We start from the raw sequence: 26,743 nt of genomic DNA, 5'->3' as shown, positions 1-26,743 counted from the left end.
AGGGGGAGGGATATAAAGGTGGAGGAAAAATCTAGGAGGGGAGACACGTGGAGAGTGGATAGGGAATGAGAGGTGAGAGTGAGGAGTTTTTTTTTTTTTTTTTTGTTATTATCTTTTAAAATTTTGTCGCAAGTGGGAATTATTTTATTATTTTTTAATTTATCTTTTCTTTTTGTTTATGTTTGGAGATATTTAAGTGGGAATGGAAAAGAAAGAGGCGGTTACAAAAAAATATTTATTTTTGTAGCAGAACTACTGTGCTATTAAGAGCACAATAATTCATGTGCTTTTAAGTTCATAATTATTCATCAATTTTGAGGTATAGTTAAAATGAGAGGGATAAAAAAAAATTGAAAAAAAATTAGGTATCTCAGTTTCTCTTCTTTTTGAATTTATTCTCAATTTTTTTTTTCTCTGCACATGAGCTGCCGTGCTCCTAATAGTACAATAGTCATACTCTTTATTTCTATTTGTATGTAATAATATTAAATGAGTTGTAAGTTTGATATATTGGCAAATCAATATGTTAGCAAGCAAAATATAAGAATATATATAGGATAAAAATATTCAAAGGGTAAAAAAAAAATGTATGAAGACCCTCTCCTCTCAACTGTTATTCTCTTTATTAAATTCTCTTAATTTTAAATTATTTTAATTTAAAATTTTGTAAGTTCAAATAAAAAATAACTCTGCAAAATAAAATTTAATAAAGCCCCCATAAAATTTAATAAATTTTTTAATTTAATTTAAGGATATTTTTCAAAATGCCTATATATACATACATATATACACACATTTACCAATTTAAAACTCAATGGACATCATTTTCAGATTTTCTCCCCATGTTTTATTTTTATTTATGGCACCACAACTACCCCTTTTGGGGCTCATTTGGATCCCATGACACTAATGGCATCTATGGTTGTCACATAAAGCTAAATATAAAAAAGAGAGCCCATGTCACCATCTTATGCAATGTGGCCCATGAGAAATATAAATGGTTTTTGTCCTCTAGTGAACTCTCTCACTCCCTCCCAAGAAAAATATCTTCTACACACTCTTCAAAGAGAAAAAAATTATATCTTCTTTACAAAGGGTGTGCATTGGTTGGTTTAGATTTGCTAATGTAAGAAAATGTAGATCCAAACAAATAAATTTATCATGTACAATTTCAAAATCGAAATCGAAATCGAAATCGAAAGCGAACCGATGTGGTAAAAGAACCGAACCACTGTAAGCCGTTTATTCTATTCAAACTGGTTTACTTTATATCAGAAGCTTAAACTTTAAAACTGAGAAACTAAACAAACTTCGGAGTTTGAAATTTAGCTGACTACTTGAAAGACCCGACATTAGTCGAATCAGACAAGTTGGTTTAAGATGATCTCATCATGATTGTTACATTAGGATGAGGAATTTGAGCTGAGTACAAAAACACACTGATGGTGAACCAGAGAACTACACAATGATTAGGGTTTGTACATGTCCAAAAGTAGTATCTGTTTAAGCTAAATTCACTATCACAAAGAGTTAGGATTTTTCTCTCTTCCATACTCTTCTACCAAATTATTGAGCCTCAACCCTAAAAGGAAAAGTCTCTAGAATTAGGGATGAAAATTAGTTGGATAGCTAGTTGGCCCAGCACGGCACGGCTCGTGCCCATCGCAGGCCGTTTAGTGTCTCGGGTTGGCCTTCGGCCCAGCGCGACACAGCTTCTACTCATCTCGAACGGTGCCATGCAAGGGGCCTGGCTTGCGGCCTATCGGGGCATGATCCGCACAACCGGATCTCCTTGTGTCCACTCTAGATGTCAATGGTTACGAATAGCCGAAAGTTTTATCTGAACCTAAATCTACAACAAATGGATTTAATCAATACTAAACAAGTATGGTTTGGATTATCAATATATACAATGACCGACAAATTCGAATTCAGTTATAGTTTATACTTGCATCTAAGCCGAACCCGAAGCTAGAACGAAACCTCTATAAAATATAATCTTTTACATTCTTTTTTTAATAATTAATATATATTAATAATTTAGTTCAATAGTAAATGGTCGGATTGATTTTACGATTTCAGGCACAGATCTTCAGTTTTTCATTCGGTTCAATTTTGTGTTTCGGATATTTTTAATCGATCCAGCTCGGGTATGGTTTCAAGATTATTATTTTTTTTTTTCTTTTTCGGATTCAATTTCGAGTTTTATACAAATAGCCCTGAAACCTATCTGTTGTTACATATGATTATTTCGGCCAAAATATTTTCCCAGGCTAGGAAAAATGGACAAATAGAATCATTTTAGTCCTTTTTTTTTATTTTAAGTTTTATAAAAATAAAAAAATAAAAGAACTATCACGAAGCCTTACCCGACATGGCATTGTCCTGCCCCGTCCGAGCTAGGGGACAATGCTGGGTCATAGATTCTGAAAACTCGGCCCTATTTTTGCCCGATTTAGAATTCATGGACTTAATAGCGATTCAAGACAATTTAATCACAAGTAAAGTCTCTCAAATATCACCTCGGTGTTAATTTTAACATAATCCAGTCCCTAAAGTTTGGCCCCGATTTCAATTTCATCCCTAAAATTCAACTTCAATTTTAGTTTTACATGGAAGTTTCAATTTTCAAGAGAGAGAGAGAGAGAGAGAGAGAGAGTATCATGAGGATGCTAAGGTAGAGATGTCAACGGGTCGGATTTAGGGCGGATTTTTAAAAATCCGAACCCGAACCCGACTCCAAACCCGAGACCCGAACCCGAACCCGAACCCGACGGATTTTAAAAATCCATATCCAAACCCGAACCCGACCAAAAATCCAAAACCCGAACCGGAACCCGAAAATTTGAACCCGAAACAATTATTTTTTTTTTCAATATTTCAAAATATATTATATTAAACCTAAATTTTTAAAATACAAATTCAAATATAATATCAAATATATATATATATATATATATAATATAAAATAAATTCGGGTTCGGGTTCGAATCGGGTACAATCAAAATCCATATCCGAATCCATATCCGTCGGGTTTCTATTTTTGATATCCATATTCGAATCCATATCCATATCCACTGGATATATCCGTTTCATTCGGGTTCGGATTCGAATAAAATTTCGGATATTCATACCCATTGACAACCCTATGCTAAGGTGGTAATTTTTCAAAAGATAGATTAAACTCACCAACCACGTTGTCACACGAAGTTACCAAAAACTGAATTGAAATTCAAGCCAAGTTTTTTCTTTTAAAAAAGAATTATTTATCCTATTTATTTTTTTTTTCTTTCGTTTCCCTTTTTTTTCTCTTCTATTATTTCCATTCAGACGAAACATTTAAGCAAGTCTGATGCTACATACTGATGCTTACATGCACTCAAACTTTACAGCTATAGACTAAAAGCACTGTTTGGTTCGGGTACAAGCAAGAACTACTTATTACAGGAATAGATACAAGTATGGGAATAAAAAAAAATAACGTTTGGATGAAAATTAGGTTATTTCCGAGAATAAAAAAAATGGCGTTTGGATAGATAATATGGAATAAGAAAAATAGTAGATAGTTATATATAGAAAATAAAAGTGTTGATGGAAATAGTTATGCCAACTTATTTCAGCTACTCGAAAACTACTATTCTCGAATAAAAAATTTGTATTTGAGTATAAAGGGGAGATAAGCGGTTATACCTCCCCTTATCCTCGATCCAAACGGTGCCCTCCGTTTGGTTCAGGGGATAAGCGGAGATAACGAAAGTTATCCCCGCTATTCCGCCAAACGGAGTGAAATTTGACCGAAATATTTTATCCCGATCAAATCTTACTATTCTCGGTTATTCCGGTGTAATGCTTGAGTTTCAAGCTATTACTGTTGCCATGTTGATCAAGCAGTTGATCAGGATCAAGGGAATTTCGCAGCTGTTGCCAGGAATGGAGATCAATATCGCATTGATCGATCCAAAACAAGAGATTAACCCGATCGGAGTCGCAAGTCGCAACCGCTGAGGATGAGATCTCTCTGAGGCTCGGATGGCGACGATGATGATCGGGATTATTACAATGCCCTTATTTATACTAGTACCCTAAGGATTAAATTGCAAATTGTAGAACATTCTGGGGCTAAATGCAAGTAAGCAAAAGTCAACATGGGCCTGGTCGGACCACGTATCCACTTGGGCCTCGGCTCCGCTCTAGGGCGTAACGGATCGGATTCAACAGCGCAAATAAATGCGGTAACCCAATTCCGGAAGGATCTAGAGATCTCCAGTACTCCCTTACCTTGGCCTAGAGATGTCAACGGGTCGGATTCGGGGCGGATTTTTAAAAACCCGAACCCGAACCCGATTCCAAACCCGAGACTCGAACCCGTACCCGAATCCGACTGATTTTAAAAATCCATATCCAAACCCGAACCTGACTAAAAATTCGAAATCCGAACCCGAATCCGAACCCAAAAATTTGAACCCGAAATATTTATTTTTTTTTCAATATTTCAAAATATATTATATTAAATCTAATTTTTTAAAATACAAATTCAAATATAACATCAAATTTATATATATATATATTATATATAATACAAAATAAATTCGGGTTCGGGTCGGGTTCGGGTTCGGATCGGATACAATCAAAATCCATATCCGAATCTATATCCGTCAGGTTTCTATTTTTTATATCCATATCCGAATCCATATTCATATCCATCGGATATATCCGTTTCATTCGGGTTCGGGTTCGAAAAAAATTTCGGGTATCCATACCCATTAACATCCCTACCTTGGCCACTTCGCACCAGTATTACATCCGGAATAGTAAGAAATTTGCTATTCCACCATTTTGTTTTGGGCGCCCATCCGGCAGCGTGCCCAAACTAATTAGTTTGGGCACGCTGCCCAGCAAATTTTTGTCCCAACTTATGCACTAAATCAATCATATAATGACATTTTATTTCAATAAATGAATCATCCTATAGTGACAGTTTTGACAACGTTGATAAAATAACTCTAATATTTTATGACAATATTTAATTGGCATGTAAATTATAATATAAAATTTTTTATCCTATTAAGATTCATATTGTTGACTGTGTTACATATGGTGAAAGAACGGCTATTTTTAGCTCGGTGTATTTATTTTTTTGTCACTTCTTTTCTTTCGCTTTTTTCGTAATTAAGTTTTAATTGTTGCTAAGAACACCATTAATTAACTCAAGCAAAAACTGGCATATTAGCATCAGCTAATATTTATCATGTTAGTACCACAACAGCAATAAACCAAGCCACGTCGTAATTTCAATTTGAATCAAAGGTATTTTTCGTGGTAACAACTTAATTGAAAAATAAATAAGTAAAGCTTAGAAATTTAATTGTGTAATAATTAACCTAATAGTTTCATAACGGATGGAAAAAGAGTTCTGATTTCGAGTATAAGAGACCCAACTAATTTATTTAGCTAACTAATTAATCTGAAAGACACGGTGAATCATTCAACGCCTTCAGAAAATTTATATCTTTTTTGAAATTGTATAAAAATTAAAAAAAAAATTGAAATCATTATATGATTGTTAAGATTATATATGGAAATAGAAACAAACAACAAATCATTCATTGTTTTGTATTTTAAGAGAAAGACCGTGAATTATTTATCATCTCTAATGAAAAAAAAAGACGGTGAATCATTTATCGTTTTTTAAAATTTATAAAAAACAGTAAATAATTGACTGTACTCTTTTAATTATTTTTATTCCCTGAAAATGATCATTTTTCAATTATTTTTGTACCCCAATAATGAGTTGAATAAAATAGAATTATTTCAACAAATTAATAAATATTTTACAAGATTATTTGACTAATTATAAATTTTTAAAGAGTTAAAGTGGAAAAAAATCCCAATGGTGCGTGCAATAAAGTCTTTTTCTTTTTTTTTTCCTTTTTTTTTACCTTTTTTTATTTAACCTTCTACATAGATGATCCAAAGTTGCAAACAATATATATACATATACCTACCATTTGGTCATCATATGCGTAAGCACATTTCAATTATTTTGGCTCACCAATACCTACTTAATAAGTAGCTGTGCATTTATATAAAGCATTTATGAGTGGATGTGTATTCTCATTCCATCGATATATATTGGAGCCCTGGGACACCTCTAAGACCTTAATTTTCATATATATATATATATATATATATATATATATATATATAATCTCGTTAGATAGAAAAAAAAAAAGAAAGATGGAGAACTCGAAGAACAACAATACCAACAAGCACGTAGTTCTTGTGCATGGAGCAGGCCAAGGAGCCTGGTGCTGGTACAAGGTCACGACGCGGCTCCGGTTATCGGGTTACCGGGTCACCGTACCGGACCTCGCCGCCTCCGGTATCGACCCTCGGCAGATCGACGAGGTGCGCACCTTCGCCGAATACTCCGAGCCGTTGATGGAGATCCTAAGATCCCTTCCTGATGGTGAGAGGGTGATCATAGTAGGCCACAGCCTCGGTGGCCTGAACATAGCTTTGGCCATGGAGAAGTTTCCCGAGAAAGTCGCCGCCGCCGTCTTCGTGACGGCGTTCAGGCCCGATTGGACCTCGCCGCCTTCGTCCGTCTATGATGAGGTACGATATTCTTACTTTGGCTTGGCTTATAAAACAACTTTTCTATTCTGAAAAGCATGTACGCTTAGATTTCTAAAATTGAAAAAAAGTTTGAAAGAATCGATCATTCTTAGCGTAAGTGACAAAGAGTTCAGTGATCGGTATCTGAGATTTCGAATTTGAATTCTAATTGATTTATATTTTCAGCTAAATTTATTTCTAAATAAAATAAACGAAACAGATAGCGTATTATTTATTTCTCTCTAAAAAAAATGTTGGAAAGATTGTAGAATCTCCAAATAAAAGCTTCAAGTTAATTTATGTTCTCATTTAATTAAAGTCCATATATTAAATATTAAAAAATAAAAATATTATTTTCAACAAGTTTAACTTTTTTAGAGAATAATAGTTATTCATATAATTTAACAATATCTATATGAGCAATTTTTTATAAAAAAATTACTGTTGAGCCAAATTGATCAGTTTTTACAATTATTTTGGAGAATTTAATATTAGAAACTTGCAAATTTGTTTTTTATGCGCTAGCAACCCAAATACACGAAAACAAAAAAAAAATCAAGTGATAAAAAAAAATAAATACAAAATAAAGAGACTGATTTATGTGATTCTATAATTTTCTATATCTACATATTATATTATATTATATTATATTATATGAAGAAACAAATGTACAAATATTTACCTAATATTTTTTTTCAAAATCAAAATCAAAAGCCTAGCCTTATTGTGAAACCCACTACTCTTCTCTATTTTTATGATTTTTTTAAAAAAATTTACTTTGCTGTGAACCTTCGCTAATTAATAAAAAAATTTTAATTGAAGGATATAAAATTAGAGAAGAATATAGTTTCTGACATAAAATTTTGAAAAAATTTTAAATACCACCTCTATAGTTTCGCATTTTTTAATTTCAGTACTATGTGGTTTAAAGTATATTTATTTAGTACCCATGGTTTCATTTTTCTCTCTTTATTATTCTCTTCATTAATTTTTTTTTCGTTAAATCAGTGACAAAATTAAAACTAAAAAATACTAAAATAAATATTTAATAAATTTAGGTGGGATATTTAAAATTTTTTTTATATAATTTAACAAAATATTAATAAAAAAGCTGACAAAAAAAAAAACATATGATACTAAATTGATACACTTTAAATAATAAAAAATTAGAGTAAAAAAAATATAAAATTACAGAGATAATATTTAAAGTTTACCTTAAAATCTTTTATACTGTTACCTCGTACCAACAAGCTAGATCCGCTGAGGTAGTTGGTCACGTGCCTCCTCTTTGGTAGTTTGGTGCCTACTTTCAAAGTCATGTTGCATGCAAACCCCCTAACTCTCGTATGTCATACACTTTTTACCCACTTTTCAAGGCAGTACTTCTTTTGTACTACTCATTTGATAAAAAATAAATAGCTAAATTACAGAAAACTCACTTATAATAACTCGCTTTTTTACTTTTTCTTCTTGACATTTAAAAATCTATATTTTACCCTCCTGTAAAATAAAAAATGTACACTTCACCTCCTACCGTTAGGGTTCCGTTAGGGTTCAGTTAAAAAATATATTTTTATGCCGAAAATACCCCTCCGCCATCTCCCTGTTGCTTTGACTCCCTCCGGCTTGCCATCTCGCCGCCTAGCCGCCTCGTCGTCCTCCACTGCCTCGCCCTCACCCACATCCCCTTCGCCGTCCTCCGCCGCCTCGCCTTCGCCTTCGCCTTCTTTGCCCTTCTCTTACTGTCGCCCACCTCGGTTTTCTCCTACTGTCGCCGAAATCGAGGGCGACGAGGGTGCAGGAGGGGAAGGAAAGCAGGTGGAGAAAAAAATGGAGAGAAATTGCAGCCGATTGAAGTGGGAATCGCGGCCGAACGAAGGGGCGGCTGAGAAAGATGGGAAAGAAGACGACAATGGCGAGGGGCAAAATGGTCATTTTACACACCGTAACCCCCCTGTGAATATTTTTCATTTTATAAGGAGGCAAAGTGTAGGTTTTTAAATGTCAGGAGGGGAAAGTGAAAAAGCAGATTATTATAGAGGGGTTTTCTGTAATTTAGCCAAAATAAAAAATAAAAACAAAGTTAAAAATACGACAGCCATGTAGGATTGTTAACGAGCCGGACACGAGCGAGTTGAATCCGCTTCTGTAAACGAGCTGAATGCAAACTGATTCATTAAAATATCGAGCTAAAAAATTCAATTCGTGTTTGGCTCGTTTAACACGACTCGTTAATAAACAAGCCGAACACGAGCTGGCTTACAAATAACGAGTTAAAAGAATTAGAAAGAATATATATATATACAAAAAATAAATTTATGAAATCTTATGCATTAGATTTTGATATAGTGGTTAAAATTTTATATATATATATATATTGATTTTTTTAATAGTTGAGTCTGACTTTATATTTAAATTGGGGTAAAAATTAAATGATAAAAATTCGTATTATATATATAATTACTTATTTATATATGAATATGATATGAGTAGAGCTGCTATCCTATCGGAAGCATAGAGAATCCGATACTTTCGACTTTTTGGCTCTTAAATCAATCCCTTGGATTATTTCTAATCTTTAAATTAATACTATTATCCTATAGAGACCACTCAACTCTAGGAATACTATTAAACCCTAGCCCCTAGGGGGGACCGCAATCATCCCAACCGTATAATTTTTTATCAAAATATCAAAAAGTCAGAAATACCAGATTCTCTATACTTCCGATAGCATAGTAACTCTACACAATATATATATATATATATATATATATATATATATATATATATATTTATAGAGTNCGTTTACTAAACGAGCGATTCGGTCTCGAGCTCATTTTGAGCCGAACACAATCTGACTTTCGAACCTATCTTCAACTAATCAAATTATATTTTTAGAATTCATCTAATTTATTATAATTCTTTTAAAAAATATTTTTATTATACTTTTTCGTAAAATTGAGAGTTTTGATTGGCTGAAAATAGATAATGCGATGTAACTGCTACACTGTAGCATTTTTCCCTAGATTAGATCTTTCAGCTCATTCGTCTAAAAAATTTTAAAAATTTAATTTTATTATCTAATCTTTAAATTTATAATAAAAATAAAATTTTAAAAATTTAAATAATCAAATTCAAAAAGCTTATAGTTGAAATAAGTTCTGTACTTTCGCGCCATAAATTTTTCAGGAACTAGATCCACGCACCCCTTTTAAACTAAATTTAACGGATTAATTAATTTAATTTAATTGAAGTACCAACGAAGAAACCACTTAACAATTAATGCAGAATAAAAAAAATACTAGACTACAATAAATCCATTGGTTGTATTGTCCTTCTATTCAGTAAAATAGTAGTATCGACTTATTATAGTTCTTAAATAGATAAAAAAAAATAAATATATAAAATTTGTCAATAGATGATTTTGAATTTTTTATGCGGTGTATCACAAATCTAATTTTACTATTTATTTAATGGGAAAACTTCAAAAATCCCCGTGATTTCGTAGTTTCTCATTTTGCCCCCCTGTGGTTTAAAATGTATCAAATTGCCCCTCCTGTGGTTTCGTTTTTATCTTTTCGGTAGCTTTTTCGTTAATATTTTATTAAATTATATATAAAAAACTTCAGATATCCATCTAGATTTATCAAATATTCACTTTAGTACTCTTTAATTTTTAACTTTATCACTGATTTAAAAAAAATTTATGAAATTGATAAGAAAAAGAGAAAAAAGAAACCACATGGGGGCAAATTGATACATTTTAAACCACAGGGGGGCTTTTGTAGTTTTCCCTTATTTAATTTAGGAAAAAGTTCAAATACTCCCCCTGTGGTTTCGCACTTTCTCACTTTAATACCATGTGGTTTAAAGTGTATCAAGTTAGTACCCTGCGATTTCGCACTTTCTCACTTTAGTACCCTATAATATCGAGTGTATCAAGTTAGTACCCTATAGTTTCAAGTGTATCAAGTTAGTACCCTATTGTTTTATTTTTGTATCAAGTTAGTACCTTGTGGTTTTAATTTTCTCTTTTTATTATCCATTTCAGGATAAATAATTTTAAAAATATATTAAACCATAGGGTACTAAAGTGAGAAAATGCGAAACCATAGGAGACTAACTTAATACACTAGAAACCACAGGGTACTAAAGTGAGAAAGTACGAAACCAAAGAGTACTAACTTGATACACTTTAAACCACAGGGTACTAAAGTGAAAAAATACGTAACCACACGAGGGGTATTTGAAGTTTCCCCTTTAATTTAAGTCAGTTAATAATACTTTCAATTTAAAATTTAAATTAATTTTTTAGTTTAATAAATTTATAATTATGAGAGTTGCATGAAATATATTAATTAAACTTATAAAGAAAAACAGCGCATTTGGATTTTAAAGTTAAAGTATTATTGATTAACTTGAATCAAACAAAGTAGAAAAGATGGCTAGTAAGATCAAATTTTGAAAATTTGGTTGGTTGATCGATTTAAAATAGTTTATAATTCAGATAAATTTCATATGTTTTTACCTAAATATTTTTTTTATTTTATAAAGATAAGAAATTTAGTGTAATAGAAAGTCACAATATTTCTTTTGTAGCGACCTAGCGCAGAATATTTTCTCTCTCCGAGTGTAAAAAAAAGAGAAAAAAAAATAATATTGGATTATTCTAATTCTAATTCTGTTGTTGTGCATTAATTTACAATAGCAAACAGTTGTGCATTAATTAGAGTTATTAATTAAAACTGCATTATATTTGATGAATGGCTAAAAATACAAAATTTAAAGAAAACTGTTGAATTAAATAGAAAAATTTTGCAGATACAAGTTTGTAGTATATTAGTAAAGTTTTGTGATTGAATACAACAATTACCCTCAAATTTTTTATCGCAGGGGATGATTAAGACATAAGCTAAAGCGCACAAAATATTTTTTTTGCAATTTAACCTATTAATATTAACATGGTTAAGTAATTAATTAGTTTAATTAACTATTTATTGTACTAATTTAAATAGTTGAGCAAAGCATCTGGATCATATTGGATGGACACGGTGTTTAAATCGTATTCAAATCGACCAACGACCATGTTGTTTGGCCCTCAGTTTCTCAAATCAAGGCTCTACCAACTCTGCTCACCTGAGGTAATTAATTAATTACTTAATTAATTGTTTGGTGTGCTAAAAATGTAGTTAATTTGCACAGCAGGAGCTAAAAATGTTTCCCGAAGAAAACGGAGTCGTTTAGTTCTGCATTGTTTTCGGGGATTCGGTGTCTGAATCCACGATCGATATTGTTATTTTCTCATGGTTCGAGTGGTCTCAAAATCAACATGCTTTTAATGACTAATTTTTTATAAAAATTTCAGACCACTTGATCACTGAATAAATGATATTATGAAATTATAAAATTTACTAAAATTTTCAAACGGTCTAGATTATATTTAACGGTGCCGATCATCATTGAATGTCTTACCGTTAAAAAAAAAATAAAAAAAATATATTTTCCAAAAAAGTTCTTTTTTAGATTTTACGGAAAAGTACTGTTTTTGTTTTCCATGTTTTTATCCAGAAAATAAGAACTGTGAAAAAGAATGTTTCTACAGAAAAAAATTTCTCCAAAGAAAGGTTTTTCACGCTTTTTTTGAGTAACCAAACACCCCTAAGTTTCGCGAGAAATTATCTAAAAAATGTTCAACAAAATTTTTTTTGCAAGTTGCTGAATAAAATATAAAAAAAAAACTGTCATCTAGGAGCTTGAATTTCAGAGGAAATGGTTTAAAGTTTTTGAAAGTGTTTGTTCAAGCCTAATATAAGCTTTTACCAAACAATTTTATTTTTCCCAATAAAGCTAACAATTTGGTTACTTGCATGCATATATATATATATATATATATATATATATATATATATATATATATATATATATATATATATATATATATATAAGAGCGCGGTGTGAGGAGGAAGNCATGATCGCGAAAAGCCCGGTAAAAGAGGTGAAGACGATCAAAAACGCTGACCACATGGCGATGCTGTCGACGCCGGAGGAGCTGTCCCAGTATCTCATGGACATTGCAGAAGCCTATGCTTGATCTTTACTTGATCATTCCTTGCTGCTTTTACCAATAAGTGCTTGTGGCTTCTGTTGAGTATGTAGCAGATCTGAATAAGCAGCTTGAAACTGAAATTTGCATGCATATTTGCACTTGAAATACTTTTCGACATCTTACAAGTAGCAATCTCACATTTGGAGACAAAAACACCGAATAATCAGAAGCGAAACCTAAAAGTTATTCCCAAAGACATATATCTAGATAGGTAAATGTCCAGAGGATATAACTAGGCACTCGAATATCGAACTTGACTCTTCTTCGAGTCAGGAACCACGAACTTCGGAGCTTCGACCTGCATCTTTAGAAGGTTGAACTCCAAAGCCAAGATGGGCTTCGACAATAACACCGATATGCTTCGATTCCATGCATTATCTTCCGCTAAAAGACTGGTATCTTGATTGCTGTAATCAGAGTGAGCGTCTCGAGAATGCTTATGAGTGTCTTTAGTAGCCGGGCTCGATACTTTAGCAGCTTTTACTGCTCGTACACTGCGTAGGGAAAAAGAACATATAAAGTATACAACAAGAGTAGATAGAAGAGAGAGATCAAATTAGATGCCAAGTGCTAGCATAGTCGGTACAGAAATTCACCTTTAGCAGGTAATCATATATACGAATTTCCATATTTCAATTTACTCAAATATAAACTTGTAAAACAATTTTCATCTTTTAGAGTCATAGTAACAGGATAGTTAAGTACTACAAGCAGAAACAAGATAGTAAATCACCATAGAGTATACAAATAGCCAGAAAGATGATCTGGAGGGAAAAGTAACAGAAAAAAAAAAATTTGTATCTGTAGAGTCACCTTGAAAAGAAAACTTTTTCAAGTACATGCCTACAAGTTTTTTTAAAATTTTTTTTGAAACATTAAACAAGCTAATTTTGCCACTCTTCCGAAACAGATTAGCAACTATAAACGGAAACCACCAAGAAGCACTGAACTGTGTAAAAGATAAATCATAAGCAAAAGTTATTTACATTTGAGTGTAAATGTTCGAAATGATTTAGTTTCTTCGTACCTGCATTCCATTTGGCAGGCGTACTTTAGAAGGTGAGAATTGTATTCCGTTTGGCCGCTGAAATTTCCATAGTTAAAGTCATCCTCTAGCAAAAGAAAAAGCTTTGTTAAGAACCTGATTCTGCGTCTATGTTATAACCTAACCTGAAACTCGGAAGAGACATTCTGATTCTAGGGCCCATCCACATGCCACTCTTACTTGATTTCGGCACTGCCGTCACAACCAGAAGGATAGAATTCAAAAATATCAGAACAAGAAATTGAATAACATAATGTAGTATGATCAGCTAGGTATTCATATTTCACTAACCGAAACCAAATTCAATGTTTCAGCAAAAAAAAAAAATGGTAATAACAGTAATAATTACTTGTCATACATGGGTGGTTTCTCTGGTACAATATGAGTTACTGTTTTGGTTACTCACCGAAATAAAGCGGCTTCATAGAATAAAAGACTAAAATGTAAAGAGTTCAGGGACTAAAATGCTCAAGTGAAAAATACAGCAATAAAGTCACTATATTATGATTTTAAAGGGACTACTCATACATTTGGCAAGTGTCAGCTGCCCAGAAAATTTTCTGAATAATAACCTGATTTGAATTACCTCATCTGACGAAAATAATGTACCGGACGAAAATTAGTCATATCAAATGCTACTTACTCAAAAGAATTCACTTACCGGCAAATGGCAAGCTGATATTACACATGTGCATCATAGAAGAGCCCTCAATCTCTGATACTTCAATCTCGCTATGTGCCAGTTGCTTGGGACAAGTTGAACTAATGCCAATCATACTTAGAAGGCTACTGCATCTACTCAATGGTTTCTTTGTATGTTCCACATTTCTCTATTTCATAGAAGATAATTTGCGTGTAGCATCAGATGACAATGCACTTGCACTATTAAATCTCAGTTCAAGCTTAAAGAACATTCATTTTCAAACACAACAGTCACTGCTACTTACCAGGCAAAAAGATATAGACACCCACCATACTATAGGTCATTGGGAAAAAGCCCAGAACTTCAAATTCTTTTAGTATTTTTACTCTCAACGAACGTGTAATTTGAATTACATCAGGGATTCTGTTTACTTAATGTTTCTCTCTGAAGGAGATGTAGAATAGTCTCTAAAGTGGCGGAACATTCTAATAGTCTCTAAAGTGGCGGAACATTCCATAAAAAATGTTAGAGATTTGAGTACTCTGAAATAAAACAATACAACTGTTGAGATCCAAAAGACAGAAGCGAAGGGACCCATTTATAAACGACCTATTGCTGGGTTGTCCATATGTTTTTGCCGATTTAGTATGTACTAAAGTAGAAGAAAAGAGAAATGCAACCAATTTCACAACCATGCTCGTAACTGCAACTAGTTTTATATTACTAACATGAATCATTTATCAAAATCATGTGAATTAAAGTACCTAAAACATTCTAGGATAGCAAGAATGACATGGATATGGGTCTATCCATCAAACCAACAGTAGTCTGTAGGGGAAAAAAAAAGGAAAGATAAATCTGAAATACCTTCGAAAATATGGCAACATGGCTCGGAAGCCCAATTTCCTGGATGAATAGAAGTGATCTTACTGACCTGAAAAGAGGAGTGATAGCTTAAATGATTCAGAAAGTATACTTCCTTTTCGCACCTTTCTACCATGGTGACAAGCTTCATTACTATTCACAAGTACTCTTGCAGCCCACCTGATAGAAGAGTTGAAACAAAAACAAAATATAATATGACTAGTTAGTACTAACATTTTGCACGGTACAACAAAGAGAAACAGTCATCAAATAACCTATAATCTTTTTTCTTCTAAATGTCTGTAACAAAATAGGGATAGAAATATTACGCGCATGAAGTAGGCGGGTTCCACACGATACCAGCAATTACTACGAGCTGAGAATATACAAATGCAGGCGAATACGTAATAGGTTCTAAGAGAGTTATAAAGCTGCAAACATAATCATAATTTAACTGTCAAAAATTAAAAGCACTAAAAGAAAACAATTAACATGTAATTCCTTGAGAGGTGTTACTATTTTGGCTGTTAAACTCCCACAATTTTAACCTCATCAAACTTTCCAGCCGGGCTTTCGTCATAGTGCGCAAGGAACAAACCACCAAGCGTATACCTGCAAATTTGAAACTTATATTAATTATAAAGAAAAAAAACGAACAACTTGAGCTTAAAGGAGATCCATGTCTGTTACGACTCAATACCCGAAGGCTTCAACAAGTTTCAGCTCCTTAGGTATGAAAGCACGAGCAATATCCGCCTTCACTAGATGAAGCTGGTAGAGTGCACTAGAACCAAATAAAAACTATTACTATGTACTAACAAGTACATGTAAATATTTTAACTCATCCTAGAAAACAAAAAGTGGCGAGGTCTTGCCTGCCTTTAAATAACCACGGCGGGCCCAGGTGATAACTAGATGAAGATTTCTCAGAAACTTCCATTAATCTTACACCCTGAATCAACAAAGCATAAAAGACCGGCATTATCACAATAAAGTTAAGTTTACCCAAGTAGATGAAATCTAGAGCTACGTTTAATCACTCAATCTTTTACACCAGTGTTTTAGTATGAGAAAGAATGGAATGAACTCTCTTAACTTGTGGAGATAGTTAAGCTTGCTTTGCCAAGAAAGACAAATAATCAGATCAATATTAATCTTGCATATGGATGATACTTATTACATTAGCCATCTCACGAACGAATTTGGATGACACTTGTATCATGGATTCCTGGTTGATAGAACTCAATAAAGCACCATTCTGTAATCATACCTATATTCTTTACGGTGCATCGTGTATTATTGTCAAGCAGCCCTCAATACTTTCAAAATGTAAATAACCATTGCTTCGCATCACAGCAAAAGCTATAGCAGCAGCAGTAGCAGCAGAGAAACGGGTCCAAACCGGCACTAAGTTTTTTTTTCTAGATATTCACTAATTCATTCTCAACTTTCCTCGAATAAACCTTCCAGAATCGCCCGCATAGAAATTTCTATGAGCCCAGTCGCACCGCCGCATACTGTCCCCTCCCGTTGTGAGTGTGAGAAACATTGCACTCGCTCCCATGCCCTAAAAGCAAAGAGAAATACAAAAAAAAAGGACAAGCGAACAACTCATCCTCTTTGCGATTTTAGATTTTAAAGAAAAGAGAGTAATCGAGATCGAAGACGAAGAAGAGTTGGAATGGGATTGGGATCGGGATCTTTCCTCAAGGTTTTGGTCCAAAATTTCGACGTTCTCGCTGGGTAATTTTCCGCTCACTCCGCAAAAATTTGACTTTTTTTTTCATTAATTTAGGTTTTCCTATTTGCTCGTGCAATTTAAATCCTATCACATTGTGAAATCACACCTCGATTGATGATCTAAGCAGCAATGTAATTTGTGGGTTTGGTCGATTTTCCCCTTTTTTTTGTGTTTGATTAGTACAATTATTGGCCCTAAAAGAGGCATTTTTAAGATCCCTTTCCCCAATCCCTGTCTCAATTCAATGCTTTTGTCTTGGTATAGAAAAAAAAAGGAGGTACAAACCTCATTTCAAACAATCTTACTGTGCAATCTATTCAGGGAAAATATAGGTTAATGTTTCCATAAACTCTCAAAGAAACATAAATCCAAACACATGGCGTGCAAAACATAACTACCCAAAAAAATCATCAGCCACAGCAAATGAAGCAACCACATGAAATCAATCATCATATGAGGTTCCTAAATTACCACAACAAACAAGTGAATTCAAGCATAAATTAGAGAACTTTGCACAGGAAAGAGGGAGAGAGAGAGGGGGGGGAGGACCTTTCACTTGTGTGGCATCAGTGGGGCTCAAATGANAAAATCAAACACATGGCGTGCAAAACATAACTACCCAAAAAAATCATCAGCCACAGCAAATGAAGCAACCACATGAAATCAATCATCATATGAGGGGCCAAGGGGGTTCTCCTGTTTAGTTTCCATTCCCAGAAAAGAGCTCTTATAGGTGTGGGATTGTGATTGGGATTGGGATTGGGATTTGTGTTATCCTTCCTATACCAATAAGGATAGAGGTGGATTGATGAGTAGGACTAAGCTTGTAAAACTCTACAGATATCTCAACTGCAGACTATTTTCAGTTTACTGTCCAATCTTTCAGTTTAAATATAATAATTTTATTATTTTAGATATAATTTTAATAATTTGTCTTTTTTTGAGCCTTCTAGAATTAATAAATCAGATTAATACTACTTGTACACTTTAAATAGATATAAATCTTACGCTTTGTCAATCCGTTGATCTGTTTTACCTTGTTAGTCTTAATATTAAAACCCACGAGATATTATTTCAATTCTTGGACGGTAGAATATAAGATATATATCTTATTTTAGAATTTGCGAGCATCATTTAATTTTCAACTATTACAATAATTCTAGTATAAAGTGCTCTGTCGAATCAAAATTAATTACATTAGAAATCTTCTAGCGAAAAGGCAGTTTAATCAACTGCTCATCATATGCAACACATTAATTCTGGTAAATAGTTGATTAGACTATTTTTCGTGGAATTTGATATAAATTGTTTTTTCATTGTTAATTTCTTCTCTCTCTCTCTCATATTAAATTATAGGGTTAATTTCACTAGTGCCCTTCAAAAGGTTGATAATATCGTAAATATCCTCATAAAATTAGTAATATCATAATTATCCCTTTAAATATATAGATTTTTTCAAATCTACCCTTATTTGCAAACTCCGTTAAATTCATATGAGACTGAAAATTAATTACCTATTTTGCCCTTCATCCTTGAAAGGTGTTGGAGGTTATAGTGAGAAAATATATATTCAACTTCCTCAACTATAGGTTATTTTGAAGTAGATCTCTAATTTTTTTTTCCTGCATAAAAAACCCATTCAATTTTCATTTTTTGATTTAAATTAACTCTATGAATTAAATTATATACGTTGTTCAAAACTACAACACTCCATTAGCAACTAACTATTAAATATATAATGTCTTTAAATAAAAATAGTTAAAGCCGTTAAATTTGATGAAATAGCTAAAATTTTCATTCAACTTGCAAAAATAGTGTAATTCTAGATTTAATAATTAGTTGCTAATGGAGTGTCTTGACTTTGAACAAAATATTTAATTTAATTAATGAAATCATTTTAAACAAAATAAATAAAAATTGAATGGGTCTTTATATAGAAAAAAAAAATTAGGGAACTTTATCAAAATAGCCTATACTTGAGGGGGTTGAATATATTTTTTCTTACTAAAACCTTCAACACTCTTTAAGGATCAAGGGCAAGATCAGTAAGTAATTTTTAATCCCATGTGAATTTAATAGAGCTTACAAATAAGGGTAGATTTGAAAGAATCTATATATTTAGAGGGATAATTATGGTATTATTAATTTTGTGAGGGTATTTACGATATTATCAATTTTTTAAAAAGTACCAGTGAAATTAATCCTAAATTATGAGTATACTGTCCAATCCCTTTATACGGATAGAGTTATTCATTTATTGATCTATTAAGCATTTCTATATGAATTGAACGTGGCAAGCTATTTGCTTTATTCATTAAAAAAAATAAACTTAGTTATAAAGATGAGGCAATTAATCCTTTGCAAGAGCAACCAAAAATAAAAAAAAAAAAAGTAAAGAAAGATAGAAAAAGAAAGATGAAAAAAAACCCACACAACACAAACATCTACAACAAAAGGGACGTCATTAGCGCAAACAAAATTCCTCCCATAATCTCACTATTCTAGTGATTTTTCGAATAATAGCCAATAAGTTAAGAGTAACGGTTTTTAAAGATCACATGGCTTCTCTCAAACTTTATCTTTCACCAAACTGGTGCTAGTACATGCAGATCCATTTTCTTCGTTTTTTTCCAAATACTACACTATACAATTATTTTTTATCAAGTGCGACAATATCTTAGCGAAAAAAGTCGTTGAAATGGAAAATTCATTATTGTTAGATGTGACTCGAAATTGATTATCAACTCAAGTTTGGATTTTCGACTCGCCGACAGCTTCGCGGTGTGACCAAATTGGAAAACAATTTTGGGAAGGAAAACGCCAGGGGGTGAGTGGGGCGGAGCCCCTGCGGTACGGATCGAATCCGAAACTCGTTATGAGTTTTCTTTTTTCGTTTTTGCCCTAGAGACGTGAGATCGTGGTTGGTTGTAATCATCTGAACATTGTATTCCCTTTTTCATTCGACAGTGAAGTTCTCTCCTCCCTTGCCGGTGGTTTTTTCCTGCAAAAGATTTTCCATGTAAATCTGCGTGTTATCTTTTTTTTTCTGCTTATGGTTTGAGTGTTTCGTATTCGCCATTTTGTTTCCATTTGTGCGTTTGTCGTAACAATCACTTCGTTAACGGAGCATAATTAAAATTATCAGAAATGGCCAACTAAAGCCAATATTAGCGAAAAACGAGTGGGCAAGTAGTTTTATTTAGCGAGACAGGAAGGCCGAGTATTTTTACTCATTAGAATAAGAAGTAAAAAAAAGAAAAAACTGTAAATACCACCCCTGTGGTTTCAGACGCTCTCACTTTAGTACTCTATGGTTTAAACTGTATCAATTTAGTGCTCTACGATTTCATTTTTCTCTTTTTATTATCAATTCCACTAATTTTTTTCTCTTAAATCAGTTACAAAGTTAAAACTAAAGAATACTAAAAGGAATATTCGATAAATCTAGATGGGGTATTTGAAGTTTTTTGTATTTAATTTGACAAATATTAACGAAGAAACTGACGAAAAGAAAAAAATAAAACCACCATACAACACTAAATCGATACACTTTAAACTATAGGATACTAAAATAGGAAAGTGCAAAATCGTATGGGTGGTATTTGAAGTTTGAGTACTGCTTCTATACTTCTTCTTTTTTTTTTTTTACCATTCATTCACGCGTATTCAACGGCTCAGATTTAGTTTTTTTAAAATTATGACCGCATGTCACTTTGGGAGAGATACCGGTTACCAGATATCTCAAAAAAGAGTATTTTTGTCTTTTAATATTTGGGCAATTTAATCATTTTACCTCTACTATATTTTCAAAATTTTTATTTTCTCTTTGTTTCCTTTTTCTCTCTCTATCTTTCCTTTCATAATTTGGCATTTCATATAAGAAAAATTTCAAATGATTTGACAATATGATCTTTTAATTTTTCTTTTTTATTTGTTTTTTTGTTTAATATTGTAAATGAGTTTAATTTTAAGAAACTTTGCTTTAAAATTTCTTTCCATTCCTATTGCTTTCTAAATCTTTTTTTAATAAAATAAGAATGAAACTTAGATTATTTTGTGATNAAAAAAAAACCTTCATGCATTGAAATGCAATGCATTGCAAGTAAACCAATAATAACAAGAATAGAAAAGCTTATCTATCACCACATCCAATAATATAGAATTAGAATTTATTTTAGAAAAAGAAACTTCAAGATATCTCAACATCAAAAAAAAAAAAAAAAAAAAATCTAATAGAGGTGAGTTATCATATCCCTAAAAATTTGGACCACATGCTCTTCAGTTCACTTTCAAATATCTTCTTATATCTCTCTAAAACAAAAATAATATCCCAACCATGAGAAAGTGTAATGCATCCAATGAGACCCTAAAATGGAAGATCATGAGAAAGTGCAATGCATCCCATCAGACCCTAAAATGGAAGATTAAAAGATTGATATTACTCAGTAAACATTGCATCGTTATTCGTTAATGAGGTTGATAGCATAAGCACTCACGAACTATCCCAAAAATACGTGCTGACATGAAAAACACATCCATCGCACTTACGGGCACATCCATAGCGCCTCACGGATTTTGACCTAACTCAATCTGTATGAATGTTGGAGATCTTGTGGATCGCATCCCCAGTCAACTTATTGGGCTCAACCCAGCTTAATTTATTGCTCTCCTGAGTTCATTGTCACGGGATAGAAAGTTGAATATATTTTAGACAATAATAAATAGCCAACATAAGTTACACTAGCAGACCGAATTACAACAACCCCAAAAAAAAAAAAAAAAAAAAAAAAAAAAAAAAAAAAAAAAAAAAAAAAACCCACGGATTCTTACCTATTTTGATGTCTTTTTGAACTCGCTGTCCCCTCTCTCTCTCTGTTTCTCGTCTCTTTTTTTAACGGAGCGATGAGTTTCCGTTTCAACGACAAACACGTCGTTAATATATTGTTGTACTTAGCAAAAATTAATAGTAGGCAAATAAAAAACTCTGAAGTACGATGAATACGGATGTAAATTAAGCCTTAGTAGAGGTATTATCGATCCAGAGTAGCTAACTACTACTTTCCACATGGAGGATATTAAAAAAGCGGCTTTTCCAACTAGACGTTCAATTATTATTGTTTATTATACTTCCCTGATCAGATAGTTCTTTGAACTTAGCTAAAAAAAGTGGAGCTGTTTACTTTGCCAGTTCTTTAGCTGGCTCCTTAATTGATTTAAAATTTGTTTGCCTCGACGATTCACGGGATCTTCCTCTTTCTATGCTGGGGATACCCACTTCTGTACTCTCTCACCCTCTCTCGCTTTTTCTTCTAGCTTTATTTTTCACTTTCTTTTTTACTTCAGACATTTTTTCTACTTTTCTTAGGAGGTCTTAGCTGTTTTCATCATGTAAATTTTGTTCATTTTGCTTAATGAATGAAGCAGCTAGCTCGCTATCTCTTTCTCTCTAAACCTGGGAGCGGGGGAATCTAGGTTCGGTCGCATCTCTTGTTTTGAATATATTTTTATATCTACTTAATTGTTTCTCACTTGATAATTAATAAATAAATAAATAAATAAATAGTATTTCATCCAACTAATTAAAAATATGCTACAAGAGTGAGTGAGTTGGTGACAAAACAAAATAAAAGGAAGCCAACTCTCCCGAGGCGTCAACATGGAATCTTATTGAGAAAAGTTTTGAGTCTCATCCTTCCACTATCTCCCCAGTATAAAAAGGCAATTGCAGTGCTATCCTTTTCCTTGCACGCATATCTCTTATCTTTCAGTCTTAATCCCCACCATGTCTCCACCATCCCATGACCCCCTCCTCCTCTCTCCTCCCACCAGAAAGAGTAGTTGGATGTGGAAGCTGTTCTTGTTCGCCGCTCTCATCTCAGTAACCGGATTTGCCATCATTCATCTTATCTTTATTTTAAATCCTATTCAGTTGTCTGATCTTTGTACCAACTCTCCTGACGCTACGTCCTGCAGCGCCATTGTCTCTGACGCTGCAGTCTCTGCTTCCGCGGGTGATAATATTTCCCGGCCTGACCCGGTCCGGATTTTTACTGCAATAGTGAATAAGTCGCTGCACCAGCTCGATGTTGCAGCAGCTGCTGTGTCCGACGTCCGTCTCCGAATCAACGAGCTGGAGCAGCAGTCGGCTCTCTCCGACTGCATGCAGCTGATGGACCTTTCGCGAGACCGGCTCGCGGCCGTCGTCGGAGGGGCGGCCCGCTTCAATGCTCGCACGTGGGTGAGCGCCGTGCTCACCAACTACGGCACGTGCCGCGACGGCCTCCGCGGGTCGGCGAAAGCCTCGGTGGGGCCACAATTGGAGTCCCTCAGCGCCCTGGCCAGCGCCGCGCTCGCCGTTCTCAACGCCGTCTCCCCCGTCGCTGACGACGACATTGTCACGCTCAAGAAGTTCCCCTCGTGGCTGTCGCACCGCGACCGGAAGATTCTAGAAGGTTCTGCGGCCGACGGGGGAATGGCGAAGGACGGGAGCGGGAAGTTCGCGACGGTGCAGGAGGCGGTGGATGCTGCACCGGACGGCGGGAAAAGCGCAAGGTACGTGATCTACGTAAAGAAGGGAGTGTACATGGAGAACGTCAATATAGGAAAGACGAAGAAAAACGTGATGATCGTCGGCGACGGCATGAGCGCGACGGTGATCACCGGGAGCCGCAACGCCGTCGACGGCTCCACCATCTTCAACTCCGCCACATTAGGTAAAGACATAGAGACCAACTTAAACTGTTATATTTTTACTAAACTACTACCACTGTTTAACGCAGTTGGTTGACATTAGAACTATTGTTCAGCTGCTGTAGGCGACGGACTCATTCTCCAAGACCTCAAGATCGAGAACACGGCCGGGCCGCAGAAGCAGCAGGCAGTGGCCCTCCGCGTTAGCGCCGATGAGGCTGTTATCAATCGCTGCAGCGTCGACGGCTATCAAGACACCCTCTTTGCTCACTCCCTCCGCCAGTTCTACCGCGACAGCCACATATCCGGCACAATTGACTTCATCTTCGGCAACGCCGCCGTAGTGATCCAGAATTGTCAGATCATCGCGCGTGAGCCGTTACCGAACCAAGAAAACACGATCACCGCCCAAGGCCGCGAGGACCCGAACCAGGACACCGCCACCTCCATCCAGAACTGCCAGGTGTTGCCCGGGCCGGACCTTTCGCCCGTCAAGAAGGCCATTCCGTCGTACCTCGGCCGGCCGTGGATGGCGTATTCGAAGACGGTGTTCATGCAGTCGTTTATCGACGATCACATCGCCCCGCAAGGGTGGTTGGAGTGGGATGGCGACTTCGCATTGAAGACCCTGTTCTACGGGGAGTATCAGAACCGCGGGCCTGGGGCAGGGACCGCCGGGCGGGTGCAATGGCCAGGGTATCACGTGATCACCGATCCGAACGTGGCGAAGGCCTTTACGGTGGCCGCGCTGATACAAGGTGGGTCTTGGTTGCCGGGGACGGGTGTTGCCTTTACTGAAGGCCTCTAAGTAAGCTTCTTCTATCAAAAAAATTTTGAATAGTTGGTTGCTAGATCTATCTATGTAGTTAATGTGAGACTACTTCAAATTCTGCATATGTTTTAATGCAGTACTATGGTATCATATTTATGCTTTAAGTAGATATAAATCTTACGTTTTGTCAATCCGTTGATCTGTTTTACCTCGCTAGTCTTAATATTAAAACCCACGAGATATATTTTAATTTTTGGACTGTAAAATATAAGATATATACCTTCTTTTAGAATTTGCAAGTATCATTTATTTTTCAACTATTACAATAATTTTATTTTCATTATTTTTATAGTATAAAGTGCTCTATTGATTAAAAGTAATTACATTAGAAGTCTTACAGCGAGAAGACAGTTTAATCAACCGCTTATCATATGCAACACACTAATTTTGGTAAATGATTGATTAGACTATTTTTCAGTAAAGTAGAATTTGATCTCTCTCTCCCATATTAAATTATGAGTATATGGTCCCATTCCTTTACAGGGATAGAGTTATCCATTTATTGATCTATTCAGCATTTTTATATCGATTGGACGTCTTTTTTAAACAGAAGGATGGCAAACTATTTACTTTATTTATTAAAAAAAAAAACTTAGTTATAAAGGTGAGGCAATTAATCCTTTGTGAGAGCAGCAAAAAAAAAAAAAAAAAAAACAAGAGAAGCAAAAAAAAAGAAAGTAGAGAAAGATAGAGAAAGAAAGATGAAAAAAAAAAAACCATACAACACAAACATCTACAACAAAAGGGACGTCATTAGCACAAACAAAATTCCTCCCATAATTTCACTATTCTGGTGATTTTTCGAATAATAATAGCCAATAAGTCAGAGTAATGGTTTTTAAAGATCACATGGCTTCTCTCCAACCTGATCTTTCACTAAATTGATGCTAGTATATGCAGATCCATTTTTTTCGCCTAAGGATTTTTTTTTTTTTTTTTCAAATGCTACACTATACAATTATTTTTCATCAAGTGCAATAATATCTTAACTGGGAAAGTAGTTTTATTTAGCGGGAAAGGAAGGCCGAGTATTTCTACTCATTAGAAGAAGAAGAAAAAAAAAANCTCTGTGGTTTCACACTTTCTCACTTTAGTATTTTATAATTTAAAGTGTATCAATTTAGTACCCTGTGATTTTATTTTTCTCTTTTTATTACCAATTCTACTAATTTTTTCACTTAAATCAGTGAGAAAGTTAAAACTAAATAATACTAAAGTGAATATTCGATAAATCTATATGGAATATCTAAGATTTTTTGTATTTAATTCAATGAAATATTAACAGAGAAGCTGACGAAAAGAGAAAAATGAAACCACATGACAATAAATCAATACACTTTAAACCACAAAGTACTAAAGTACTGAGAAAGTGCCAAACCGCATGAGTGGTATTTAAAGTTTATCCGAAAAAAAAAATGGAGAGAGAATCTGGTATTCTCTCTTCATCAATCTCTAGGCTGTGTTTGGTACTGGGGATATCCCGGAGCAACACGGGATATCCCCCGAGTTGTAACCAAACAACAGAAGAACAGAAGGGAACGGATTGTTCCGGTCAAAGCGGGTTGTCCCGTTAGGAATTGTTCCTAGGAGAACGGAGAACAACTTTGTTATTCTCTTTATTTTATTAGATAAATAGATATATAAATAGATATATTAATATAAATATTATTTTTATGATAATATATTTAGACTTAAATTTTATTATATAATATAAATGAAGTAAATTTGATATATTATTTATTTTATTAAGTTTTATTATTTATATATTAATATTTAATTATTTTATTTTATATTAAGTATTATATATATATATAAAATTATTTTTTCATGCATTATATATATTTTTTTAATTTGTATTGAAATTTATAATATTATTAATTAAATTATAGAAGATATCGTTACATATATTATGAATAAATTATATAAAATAAATTATTATTATATATAGTAAAATAAATATACTATTTTAAATTAAATTGTTACGTAAAATATTATATTATAAATTACTATAAAAAATAATTTTATAAATAATTTTATATAAAATATACTAATATAAATTGATTATTTTATTTTTAAAAATATATTTAGACATTGTTCTATACGTTTTATCCAAACGATGCTAAAAATATTCTCTAGAATATTCCCGAATGTATCTAATATAAATTTACAATTGTTCTATCTTGTACTGAAATATCCTCTGTTCT

General features: G+C 33.7%; 3 protein-coding genes across 8 annotated transcripts; 2 read left to right on the top strand and 1 right to left on the bottom strand.

The window, feature by feature from the left end:
* Positions 6,196-12,832, top strand: LOC109713284 (putative inactive methylesterase 20). Its single transcript, XM_020237286.1, has 3 exons — positions 6,196-6,618; positions 11,634-11,759; positions 12,581-12,832. The coding sequence occupies exons 1-3, from the start codon at positions 6,238-6,240 to the stop codon at positions 12,707-12,709; spliced, it is 636 nt and encodes a 211-aa protein (XP_020092875.1). The 5' UTR covers positions 6,196-6,237; the 3' UTR covers positions 12,710-12,832.
* Positions 12,629-17,608, bottom strand: LOC109712610 (protein NEOXANTHIN-DEFICIENT 1). Of its 6 annotated transcripts, none has more exons than XR_002216918.1 (11): positions 16,152-17,557; positions 15,977-16,060; positions 15,825-15,888; positions 15,606-15,652; positions 15,402-15,456; positions 15,280-15,318; positions 14,431-14,599; positions 13,895-13,961; positions 13,752-13,808; positions 12,848-13,218; positions 12,629-12,759 (listed from the first exon to the last, which is right to left on the bottom strand). XR_002216918.1 is itself a non-coding variant. In XM_020236263.1 (11 exons), the coding sequence occupies exons 2-11, from the start codon at positions 16,214-16,216 to the stop codon at positions 12,957-12,959; spliced, it is 909 nt and encodes a 302-aa protein (XP_020091852.1). In that variant the 5' UTR covers positions 16,217-16,228; positions 17,567-17,608; the 3' UTR covers positions 12,793-12,956. The 6 variants fall into 6 exon arrangements, 5 of the variants coding, with proteins under 5 accessions (XP_020091852.1, XP_020091850.1, XP_020091851.1 ...); XM_020236263.1 differs by lacking the exon at positions 12,629-12,759 and adding an exon at positions 17,567-17,608 and having other exon boundaries at positions 12,793-13,218; positions 16,152-16,228; XM_020236261.1 differs by lacking the exon at positions 12,629-12,759 and adding an exon at positions 17,567-17,601 and having other exon boundaries at positions 12,793-13,218; positions 16,152-16,843.
* On the top strand, positions 22,680-24,670 carry LOC109712683 (pectinesterase-like). Its single transcript, XM_020236411.1, has 2 exons — positions 22,680-23,730; positions 23,824-24,670. The coding sequence occupies exons 1-2, from the start codon at positions 22,800-22,802 to the stop codon at positions 24,513-24,515; spliced, it is 1,623 nt and encodes a 540-aa protein (XP_020092000.1). The 5' UTR covers positions 22,680-22,799; the 3' UTR covers positions 24,516-24,670.

The sequence above is a fragment of the Ananas comosus genome, linkage group 7 (assembly GCF_001540865.1).
Source record: "Ananas comosus cultivar F153 linkage group 7, ASM154086v1, whole genome shotgun sequence".
In the NCBI taxonomy this organism is placed as follows: Eukaryota; Viridiplantae; Streptophyta; class Magnoliopsida; order Poales; family Bromeliaceae; genus Ananas; species Ananas comosus.
This window is presented reverse-complemented; position numbering and strand designations above follow the sequence as displayed.